The following is an 11,735-nucleotide window of genomic DNA, read 5'->3' on the forward strand; positions in this document are numbered from 1 at the left end:
GATAGGATGGGTTATGAACCTAGCAAATGCAGACCATACTGTCCTAACTTGATGCACATTAGTCATCTAAAGATGTTGTGAAGGCAGAGGGGCAATTTTAGGACTGGCACCTTGGCCCGATATGGGAAACACCAAGCATCATGTCTCCTTTATTCTTAGAGGGAATGTCTACGGAGAAGTGGCCTGCACTTGGTGACTGCTCCTTTTTTGGTAACAAGAGCCCACTGCTCTCTCAAGCCCGTGCCAGATCTGGAAGCCATGGTGTAGCCCAGTGTCCACGCTGGATACCCTCAGGTTTCTCTGGGTCATGGCTGCAGGGATTGCACTCAGAGATGCAGCCATTTGAAGATGGCCTACGTCCCTGCGAGTCCAGGATGGCCTGGCAACAAACCAAGGCTGGTCTGGGGGGTGGGGGGGAGAGGGACAGGTGATCTCCTCGACTGGACCCACTGCAAGGTTCGGACACGTAGACAAACTCCCAGAAGCCAGACATAGCTCCCGGATGATGTCATTCTTGCCTGACGCCATTTCCAACTTGTCTAACGTCACTACGCTCCCCAACAAAGCCTTGCCTGTCTTGTACGTTTAAATGTGGTGTTCCGCGTGACTACGCTAAAGCCGATCTTAGCCGACGGGCTCCTGTTGGCACTGGGTGGCTACCCCACGGCGTCACTGGCTCTTTAAGGATAGTGGACTGCAGCTCGGGCCCTTTAAAACGGCGTTGCCTCGCCTCCACACAGCGTCATCCCAGCTTGGATCACGTGATGGAGGATAGCGGTGCCGCGCCCCCTTCCCCTCCCTCCGCTCAACTTCCGGGTACTTGGCCCTGAGACCGGAAGTGGAGGGTGTGGCGTACTTCTGGGGGCTGGTGTCCGGCTGTCTCCTTCCTTCCGGCCTGGGCGGTTCGTGGGGACAGGACCGGGTGGCGGCGCCATGGCCGGCATCAAAGGTGTGGCGGCAGCGCGGCTCGGGGTCCTGCTGGGTAACCTCCCTTCCCCCCCTGGGGCCTATGGGGGCCCCGCGTCACGGACACAAACACTGGCGTCGGGGCGGAGCAGGGGGAGCGGGGCGCGGTCTGTGTTTCTCCGGGTAGACGGGAAGCAGGCCGGCTGGTGCTTCTACGCTTTGGGTGGGGCAACACCGCCTTGCCCGCCCCCTTCTCCCTATGTGTCTGCACATACACGCGGACGCCTATGCACATACCTTATTTCATTAGCCTGTAAACGCGTACATTCTCCCTGCCTTCAGTGTTTTTGCTGCACTTGTCCCTGACTGCTAAACATGAAGACTGTAGCAGAACAAGCAGTGTTTCTCAAGGAAGGCATTATTAACCATGCTGTGCAAAGGAGCATAATGTGGGCTTGTAAAATCTGCTTCTCTTCCTGCTAAAGGAAAAAAAATCTCAGGAGTTTGTTGATATCAAAAAGCAGATTAGATCTCATTTCTGAGCTAGGTGTGCTGTCAAGCTTTCCAAGCAGCACTGTCAGTTGTATGGTCACGTTTCTGGCTTCCAATGCTGCATGGAGATGGGAGAAACTGAGTAGACAAGGTGTGCTGAGTGTTGGCATGTGCAGTGTGCCAAGATCCACCATGGGACTTGTAGGCTTCAAGCTGCGGGTGTGCAGTTGGCAAACCTGAGTTAGGTGCCTTGGAACAGGGGTGTGCAGCATGTGGTATGCAGTGGGGGAATACTAACACCAGCCACTAGAAACGGTAGGAGAGAGGAAGGGATCCCAAATCCCCATTTTTCTCCTGCACTTTGTCACATAACTTCGGGCTGCACCAGGTGCACATACATGCGTTAGGCCAGTGGTTTTCAGTCTTTTTACATCTGAGGCAACCCTCCATAAACTCTTAGTTTGGCAGTGCTCTATTTCAAAACCTAACTTCACTTACATTTTTTACTTCTGAAAATAAAGCAATTCATCTGTTGCAAAAAACTCAGATCACAGCAGGTCAGAGGGCTTGTGGTGCTTTGGCCACCTGTTTGAAATATCTGAATTTGTGTTGTGAATCATGTGTAGGTGTTTGCACATCTAAGGATGCTCATATTGCTAAACACCCTTAAAATGATTGTGTGGCACCCTGGTTTTGCTTTAGGTACTTCAGCTGTCTTTTTCTGGGTACAGGTTCATTCTTCTCTATTGAAATGTGGCTGGAAGAATAGGACCTGGTGATTGATATCTGTCATTAAAGTAATAAACCATTGGTTATGGTGCTTTCTCAGGAAGTGAGAGACCTAAATTGTAGGTAGTCTCATCCTAGGGGAGCTGGGACATGGGTTTTAAGACTGGGCCTTAATTGTCAGGCTAGAGGGAAAGCTAGGTTTGGACAGCCTCTGCCTCTCTTGAAGCTGGGCCAGAGAGAATAATCAACATGCAGCATGCATGTGTCCCATGGATCAAGGTATTCTCCTTGGTGGGAGACATTCTTTTAGGTTGTGGTGCCTTCAAAAAGTAATGTTGTGCACTTTATCAAAAGCATTTAATATAAAATGTGTATGTGTTCCTAGGAGCTGGAACGCAGGACTTTCAGAGACATCCCTTCAGCACTGGGAATGCTTTTTGTTTGGCCTTGTGAATCTTTTCATCTTTGCTGTGTGGTGGCACAGTTCTGGCAGGAAAAATGGAGGCTGCATATCCCAGTCTAGTCTAGCCTGATGTTTAGGACACTCTTCTAGGCAAGGCAGGTTCTACTTATAAGCCAGTGCTATAACAACTGGACTGTTACATCAAAGGCACCAGCTCTCTTCACCCCAGTTCTAACTGTAGTTTTTGAGTGAAAGTGTGACTGTCTGCTGTGCTTTTGTGCTGAAGTGTATGCTTTCAAGCTGTCTTAAGTGTGGCTGGGGCACACAGTGAATTGGACCCTCTGAGAGTCTTGGGTAGTGCTCCACCTAATTTGTGAATCCCAGATAGGCTTAGGCTACAGGTAATAACCAAATGCATGTACTTATAGAAAATATATGCACTTTATGTGTGCACAATAGCAGAACTTGATTATGCTTAAGTTTTCTGGTGGAAACCAAGGTGCCTAAGTGATTAGACAGGTTTTCATAGATCATACTGCTCGACTTTGGTGCCTAAGCCACACATTAGGCAGCCAAATGCTTTTTTTGAGACTGTCTTGGGTCTCTTTTGGGACCTGATCCAAAACCTCTTTGAAGTGAATGGGAATTTTTTTTATTTTTATGGACTTTGGGTTCATTTATTAAACTGAACATACATTTTTTAGTCCCTCAATCATGGATAGTAACTGCATTACTTCATGTGGAAAATGTTGCTCATTCTGAATGTCATGTTAACAGTAAAAGTCAAAGTTAAATTTTTCCTCAAAACAGGCTTAAAAATTATTAAACCTATCTCGAGAGAGCTATGTCCTTCTAGTAGGGGTTCATCTTGTGCTGTATACAGTCTCAAGGTGGTTAGGATGTTTTCACTTGCATCATCTTTGTAATGGAAAATATTGCAAAATAAAAAAACCGGGACCTTATTTTAAATTACAGTCAGAACTATCTCGTAATGTTGAATCTGGTATTTTTCCAGTTGAATGCGAATGTTCATGCAACCCTGTTTTTGTGTGGCATTATATAGTAAAAGTTTCTGTAGAGTTTTAATACTAATGAGCATATCCTTAAATTACATAAATGTGAAACTAATGAGAAATAGAAAATGATGGCTGTATGGATATGAATTGCCTAGGGAGAATTCCCAGGGTGTCTTACGTTAGAATGAATACCATTTTATACAAAACATTCAGTGGGCACTGCTTTCAGAGGTCACATTCTGAGGATGACTGCAATTGTGAAAGTAGTTTAGTTGGCTGCCTGTCAAGCTAACATCATTTTCCTTGATAAATGACTGAGCAATTTTAAGATGAAAATAACTTGGTTTAACCTTTCATCTTTGCTCTAGATTCATTTGTACTTTCCCAGCAATTCATAGGAGTAGTTTCTCATTTCTGATTTAAACTAATTTTAGTGGATGCTATTATTAGGCTTTTACCCTGTATGAATTTCGATAAGTGGAGATGAAATAAAATGAGCTAAGGCATTTTGTTGCGTATGACTGATACTTTTATTTGAATGCTAATTTTTAACAGCGGTTTGGGAGGGAGTTAAATATGTCATGCAAAAAAAAATGTTTCAATACTTCTTAAAAAGAACAGGGAGTAGGGGCATTTTGTGTGTCATGAATAACTGACCTCTTTGTGTTTTCCATACAGCTTTGATTAGTCTGTCCTTTGGGGGGGCAGTTGGACTAATGTTTCTGATGCTTGGATGTGCCCTTCCTCAGTATAGGTAATGTATATTTTTAATGCTCTTTATAATAGTTGGATGCTCTTTGACTGCCAACTAATCTGTTCTCTAGTGTAGTAAGAATCTTATAGTGCGCACATATGTGTGTGTGTAGGTAGTTGTATGACCTTGGGTCAAAAATGCTAGGGAAAAGTAAAATCACCATAAAAAATATTATAGAGACCTTTGCTACAGATAAGTCATGACGGATGATCACTTATCTTGTGGCTTCAAGACTTACATTTACAAAATCCTGAAAGAAAATTGATACTCCTGACATTACTGATAAGTTTCAAAAAGTTTGGTAAGTTTTAGTAATGGAAGAATTGTCCTATCAAGTCAGTGTTCTACATGAGAAAAATAAAAAAAGATGCTTATCTAGAAATTTGTTGGAAATTCTTGGAATTTGCTAATAAACAATCTCCTGCCTCCAAACTAGAAAATTTTGAGAAATTTGTTTGAATATTGAAGAAAGTGCAAGTTCTGTGAGATGATAATTTATGTCAAATTCAGACTAAGTTTGAAATCTAAAAGCAGAGATGAGTGGATCATGCCCTCTGTATTATGCAGAGTTCTTAGGAAAAAGAGGGGCTGCATTATCAAGCAGGCTACATATAGAGATGAAGGAACGCACAAACTTAACATCCACCAAAACAAATTTGGTGACTGAAAGGAAAAGAAAAGAACACAAGACTCCTTTGTAGACAATGACTTAGGTTAAGGGAACACCATTAATGGAAAATAGCTATCTGTCTTGATATCAGGGTGGATAAAAATCAATGATTTAAAAAAACCCAACCCTTGGATTTTTTATTTAAATCAGATTTGATTTACTCATTTTTGTTAATGTACTTTTTTAAAAAAAAGTAAACCTATGTAAAGCTAGTTTTAATTTAAGAGATTTTAGAGCTCAAAGATATCATCATGGAATAGGGATTATAACTTCTAATGATATAATATTTGAGACAATATATTCATGTAACTTTTTTAGAAAAGTTTTATAAATAGGTCACAATAGGCCATAGGCTATATTAGGGGCCCAATCTTATGGGGTTCCTAGAGGCTTCTCTACTGATTAGTAAAGATTAAAGAAAACCACTCTACCCAATGGGACTCGGTGCTTAGTCTGGAAGATCCCATTAAGCATCTCCCTGATGCTTAGTTTCACTTCTCAAACTGTGAATTTGTCTCTCCAGAGATGATAACCTTGTTAATAGCAGTATATGGAGATGAGAGAGAACAGACCTGATTACCTACTCTTGTCTCTCTGCAAGTTTGTGTACACAGAGCTAAGACCTTACCTCTCTCTAAAACTGCAAAGTTTCAAGAGGTTACATGAATAGAGGATTGTTGGGGGTAGAGTAGATCTGGTCAAGGAGGAGGAGTTTGGAGATAAATGCACAGAGAGGGGCAATAGAAACAAAAGAGAAACACTTTGAGCAGAATATTTCAGAAGTCTTGAGGGACAAGTTCCTGAGTATAGTCTCTCCATTGATTTGAGATCTAGTGAGAGAATGGTGTGGTAGAAGGGAAAACCTATCATGGTAGCAGGCTTGCCAGGCCATAAAAGAGACCCTGCTTGGGAATATTTTAATGATGGTTATATCAAGCAACAAGAATAAACTTTTTGTGGTAAACAGTGATTAAATCCAGACTTTCTGACCACGTATTTAAATTCCGATTTAAATCAAACCCACCCTGCTTTATATATGTGCATTGTAGAGGATCGGGTGCATCTTCAAATGTTAAATTTGTTATGAGTTGAATTTTAAAAAAAATATTATGGAGACACTGATCCCATCATTATCTATCTGTATAAGTGCCTGCAGAGGACTGTTTTTGCTTCCCATTAATAACTTCTTTTAATGGCAGCTCTTACATGCTGTAAAGCTTAGCTTTGTTACCAAAGCATGAAGCAATATGTTGTTTATGTTTTAATTTTTTTAATGATGCAATGAGGTTTTCTGTATTACAGTAGAGGACTCCCTTTCTCATTATGTGCCTAAGCAATTTGCTTTGACTACTAACAATAAAATATAGAGGTGCACTGATATATCAGTGCCATATCGGATCAGCACCGATAAAAGGAAAATTAACATTATTGGCTTTTTTGGCCAGCGTAGCTGATAATGTCACTAATAAATATAATATGCCTTCTGGCTGGGGCCCTTGGATGCCGCGTGCTTGTAGGCAGGCACAGCGTGTACATGGTCAGAACTGCAGCTGAGCAGTGTGGAGAGCAGCTCCCTGCATGTAAGTCCATGGTGGGGAAGGGGCATTGGAGGTGCAGATTGAGGCCCTCACGGTGAGGGAAGGAGTTGGGATAGAGACGGGGAGCTGCCCAGTCAGGGAAGTGAATGGGACCCTGGGGCTGGAGCGGGGAGCAGGACAGAGCTGTGGGCAGCTTGTCCAGGAGGGGTAAGCAGCTCCCCACTTCTGTGTGCACCTGTGAGGGAGGCATGGGGGGGTAGGTACCCCCCAAGATCTGGCTGCAGGGCAGAGGCGGGCTGCCTGCTGTGGGCTCAGGGTTCCCTGCCCTAGTGCATTTGCCCTGGGGACTGCATGCTGGCTGTGCACCCCCCGCCCACCTGGCAGCAGTGGAGACAATGAGTTGTGCCTCTTGCTACCAGGTGGGCAGGGGACATGTGGCCAGCATGTGGTTTCTGGGGCAAAGGCAGTTGAGCAGAGTCTGAACTCACAGCAAGCAACCTGCCTCTGCCCTCGCCTCACTCAGCCGCGCTCCTAAAAGTGTTCCTGCGCTTAAAAATGGTGGTGGCGGCACTTGACTTAAAAGTTAATTTGACAAGCTTTAGTTCAAGCACCCCCACCATGATTTTTAAGTGCAGGGCCGCTGATCCCCTGGACAAGCTGCCCATGGCTCTGTCCTGCTCCCTGCCCCAGCCCCGGAGTCCCATTCACCGCTCTGACTAGGCAGCATCCCCAGCCCCTGCCCCACTCCCTCCCTCACTGTGGGGGGCCTGGATCTGCCCCGCTCCCCTTCCTTTCCACAAACTTACCTGCAGGGTGCTGCTCTCTACACTGCCTGGCTGTGTTCCTGTAAATCAGTTATCAGCTCAGTATTAGTCAGTATGCTTGGGGAATAATCTGCTGTTGGTATCGGCCAAGAAAATCTTTATTGGTGCACCTTAATAAAACCATTACACTATCTGTTTTTTGATTATATTTTACATGATAATGGTTATACTTTGATTGTTAAAATGTCAAAACACTTCACAAGTGATTGCTTTTTTTAGTGTTGGCTGAGAGTTGGACTTGACCTAAAAAAATGCTTGAATGCAAATCCATGAAGTAGAGGTAGAACTAGATAAAAATATTTCTGTATGTAAGTTTCAGACCTCCTGGTTAAGTTTCAGAAGCTCCTCCCAGTTTGTCTTCAGCATTGCAACTGAAGTCAGTGGAAACAGTTCACATCTGGCACTCTTGACTAAGTGTTCTCAGTGGTAGATCCACTTTAACTGTGGAATTCAGTGTCCTTGCTGATGATCACCTGTGGTTAAATAAATCTGGTTAGTGATCCACTGGCTTGCTTAATTCAATAAAGTTCTTATTATGCTTTGTAGTGATCAGTGGTAGGTATGTGCCTTTGCTAAACAAGTCTGGATGGGGAATAAAAGTATACTTTTACCTTACAGCTTGTGTAATAGGATCTGTGAAAGGAAGTAATTGCTACAGAGAAATTAAAGTTAACTTTCTTCTCCTTTCTTTTTCAGCAAATATTGGCCACTGTTTGTTCTGTTTTTTTACATCCTTTCTCCTATTCCATACTGCATAGCAAGAAGAGTAGTAGATGACACAGATGCTGCAAGTAATGCCTGCAAGGAGCTAGCAATATTTCTTACAACAGGCATTGTTGTCTCAGCATTTGGGCTCCCTATAGTATTTGCCAGAGCAGAATTGGTTAGTAATATTTCCATCTATGAACATGTTCTTTGCTAACAGTTTTCACATTGTATAATGCTTTTACTACACTTAGCAATTTTAGTGTTCAGCTCAGAGGTTTAAAATGTATGTGGAGTTAAAAAACTGCATCCAAGAACAAAATAACATTTTATACAGAGAAATGTGGCAAAAACCCACTTGCTTTTTACAGTGAGAAAATAAACTTCCAGAATTTCGTACGTGTTATGAGCGAACTCAGATGGAGACTAGCAACATAAAAACTCACCAATGCAAATAAAGCTAGAATAATACTGAGTGATTTCAGGATCATTTATGAAATAGAAAGCACAGAGAACAATGAATAAGGAAGCCAGTAGTTCTGATATTCATCAGTCTACAGTTCCCTAGTTCCTTAACTAACTTTACCTTTCACCCTGCATGGCTTTATTTATACTCTCCAAAAGATTCTTGCCTTCTTTAACTACATTAGGAAATGTTTTAATCTTGATTTTCCAATTTTGTTAAATGGAATTCTGCATTAGCATGAACAGTCAAATAAGCCCAAGGGACTAAGAAACCAAACTACAACGGAATTTTAATGGGTTTGGAGCACCCAGTTCCCTTAAGCTTTCTGAAAATCCCTTCTTAGTTACCATGACCCAAGATAATGATAGACACAGCCTTATTTAAGCAAATCTAGCTACTGCAGAAGTCTCGGTGTAGAATAGGGTGCAGATGTGTTTACTGAACCTTGAACAGCCTACATGTGATAAACACCCATGTGCTTGAACTGTAGCACTTCCAGTATTTAGAAATACTGTTCTTTTTGTCTTATTTGATTCCTTCTCTTTAATTTTCGGTATGTATAACTACATCTTTGTTATCCACAGATTTTATGGGGTGCATGTGCACTTGTCCTCACAGGGAATACAGTCATTTTTGCCACCATCCTAGGATTTTTCTTGGTCTTTGGCAGCAATGACGACTTCAGCTGGCAGCAGTGGTGAGAGGAGTTTAGCAGAGAACTGTCATAGACATCTTGTCATTCAGTGGCCATCCATACAAATGAGAGAATGGGCAATAAAGAGAAGTAGCATAGCAAGCCTTTGGGAGTATTTTAGATACTCCTTTTCACCTTGTTTGTTGTAAGTGTACTATTTTTTCTGGTTTGCTAATGGATTTCAAGGTTTTTATTATGTGGAAAGACACTTTGTTTTTATTTGTCTACAGTATGTTTTTAGTATCTCTTGACTTAAATTTATAATTATTCCTATTCTGTTTTATGGTTATGCAACATTTAAATGCTGGAACAAGAATGTTTAAATGTGTTTTGGGTTAAAAGTTTATTTTAAAAACAACAGTGATATCAAGTTAAAGATAACATGTATCTTTTATTTTTGACCACGGTGACTAAAATATGATGCATAAAGGATATAAGTTAAGCAATCATGTAACCAACATGGCACCATTCTCAATTAGCAGAAACATTGGTGGTGGTTGTATTTTGGTGGCATTAGGGAAAGAAAGGAAGAATCACTTGCAGACTTTCTTTTTTCTGCTGCTCAGACCTCATTAAGGCTGAAGAATGTTGATGCTGTTAACTTGAGGATTGGGTGACTGCTCTGCCTATAAGCAGAGTTATTTTCTGGGATTTCAAAATGTAAATACCTTTGAAAGGAGCACTTTCCCCTGTCCTGTTCTCTGCTCTTGTGTGGATGTGACCGACAAATGGTCTATGAATTTTATTTAATTTTGATGCTATAAAATGCAAAACCAAATACATTGTGGGGGAAGGACAACTGACACTTAAATTCCATTTTTAAGACCTCTTTTAATGTTTCTATATATAAGTATTGTACATTTTGGTCTGTGTCAACTCTTCACATTTTACGGAAGAGAAGGTAAAACGTTCATTTATGAAACTACTGATGTATGTTAATTTGCAGTATATACGAAACAATATTTCCCGCTTCCCTTTTTTAATTTATTTTATACATAGTATATATTGAGTAAAATGGCTTTTCAAGTGTAAATTAACACTTAAACCATAGGTATTTAGCCTACCTTACAAAGATTGATTGCTATACTAATACATAGTATAGTCAAAGCATTAATTTCTCCAAGTCTGACCAAAATATCAGTGACTTTGTCTTTCAGTTCATGCATTATCTGTTTAACAAGACAATGTTATGTCAATAAGTGTATTTCTTGTTCTGTAAGGTTATATTACATGTAGTTTTCAATATTTAAAGCAAGTTTTCTGCATACCTCTCATCTGTCTGTTTTTTAATTGATTGTGGATTTTATTCTGACTTTCCATTGTGGTGTACAATGAATGAATGCAGATTAGCCAGATTTTACTGTAATTGATGCAACAGTAAACCTGACCAAAAAGACTTCTGACTTGTTTTTCAAAAGAGTAGCAAGCCAACTATGCGTGCATGATAAAAACTGGTGACCTAACTAACTGGTGCAGCAGTATGAAAAATCCACTTTAAGGAGGTTTGCCTGTATTTTGTTTGAAAAGAGATTAATAGCTACGTATAGATGTAAACAAAACATTAAGCGCTATGACAGCTGATAATCATAGTAGTTACACACGTATGTTCAGGGAATTAATTTCTGTATGGAGACGTGAAAGATTGGATGGCACAGGTGTGTACCGATTTGTTAAAACCACACAATATTAACAATGAGAACTGAGCAGTTCTACCCCTAGCACAACATGAATAGAAGAACATCAGGATGAGGGTGCAGAGCATTTGAGCCACCTGCAAAGGTTCACCAGAAACCTGTGGAGATTGAGACGTGCCTGAGGGATTTAGAAGCATAAATGTTATGACTTTCAGTGGGACTTGTCCATCTAAGTAGTTGGGTGCTTTTGAAACTCTCTTAAACCAGTGGCTAAATGGATAGCCTTAAGCTTCACAAAGAGAGTAGTAGCCTCAGAGTCCTTTAATGACCTGACCAGTTGCCAAGGTGGTTTCTAATTTTTTTGGCGCTGTTCCCATGTAACTTTCTAATTAATGTATTGCCCTGCTACTGTTCTACCCACTTGGCCAAGAAATCTTTTATGTTTAACAGCTATGTATATTCCTGTGTGTTAATCTTGTTCACAGCATTGTGTTCTTGATCTGGCACACTATTTAGATGTAATGGTCTCTCTTACTTCCAGTGTAGACACTTGAGAGGTATGACTTTTCCATATAATATGCACTGAAATAGCATTGCCATCCTTCTATAGAAAAAACTTTTGATGAAACAATAAAACATTTTAAATATCAGCTTCAGTCATGGGTGTTTTATTGAAAATATTATTCAAAAAGTAACTTATGTTTAATACACTCATTGTTTTCCCCATCATCTTTTCACAAGATTATCTTTGATAATGAAGGAAGTGTATTTTATTCTTCCCCAAAATACTTGAGACTTTTACTTCTCTGACCACATGTACTTCATGGGATTGCTAAGGAAGTCTATCTTGAAATTCTGATACCATGGGGGTTGGGTTTTTTTGGGGGTGGGGAGATTAAATATA

The 11,735-nt window shown here is 41.0% G+C and overlaps 1 protein-coding gene across 1 annotated transcript; it reads left to right on the top strand.

Annotated features, from left to right (window-relative positions):
- The first annotated feature begins 838 nt into the window (after positions 1–838).
- LEPROTL1 (leptin receptor overlapping transcript like 1) lies at positions 839–11,487 on the top strand. The gene is made up of 4 exons (XM_090036881.1): positions 839–949; positions 4,225–4,300; positions 8,029–8,215; positions 9,088–11,487. The coding sequence occupies exons 1-4, from the start codon at positions 934–936 to the stop codon at positions 9,202–9,204; spliced, it is 396 nt and encodes a 131-aa protein (XP_089893007.1). The 5' UTR covers positions 839–933; the 3' UTR covers positions 9,205–11,487.
- The last annotated feature ends 248 nt before the right edge of the window (positions 11,488–11,735 follow it).

This window comes from Crocodylus siamensis, chromosome 2, assembly GCF_052110815.1.
Source record: "Crocodylus siamensis isolate JL-2025a chromosome 2, ASM5211081v1, whole genome shotgun sequence".
Lineage (NCBI taxonomy): Eukaryota > Metazoa > Chordata > Crocodylia > Crocodylidae > Crocodylus > Crocodylus siamensis.

Bases quoted from the DNA above. Each gene is read 5' to 3' on its own strand.
- LEPROTL1 (XM_090036881.1), top strand. The intron at 4,301-8,028 runs GTAATGTATATT...TTTCTTTTTCAG, and splicing joins TGTGCCCTTCCTCAGTATAG to CAAATATTGGCCACTGTTTG. The intron at 8,216-9,087 runs GTTAGTAATATT...TGTTATCCACAG, and splicing joins TATTTGCCAGAGCAGAATTG to ATTTTATGGGGTGCATGTGC.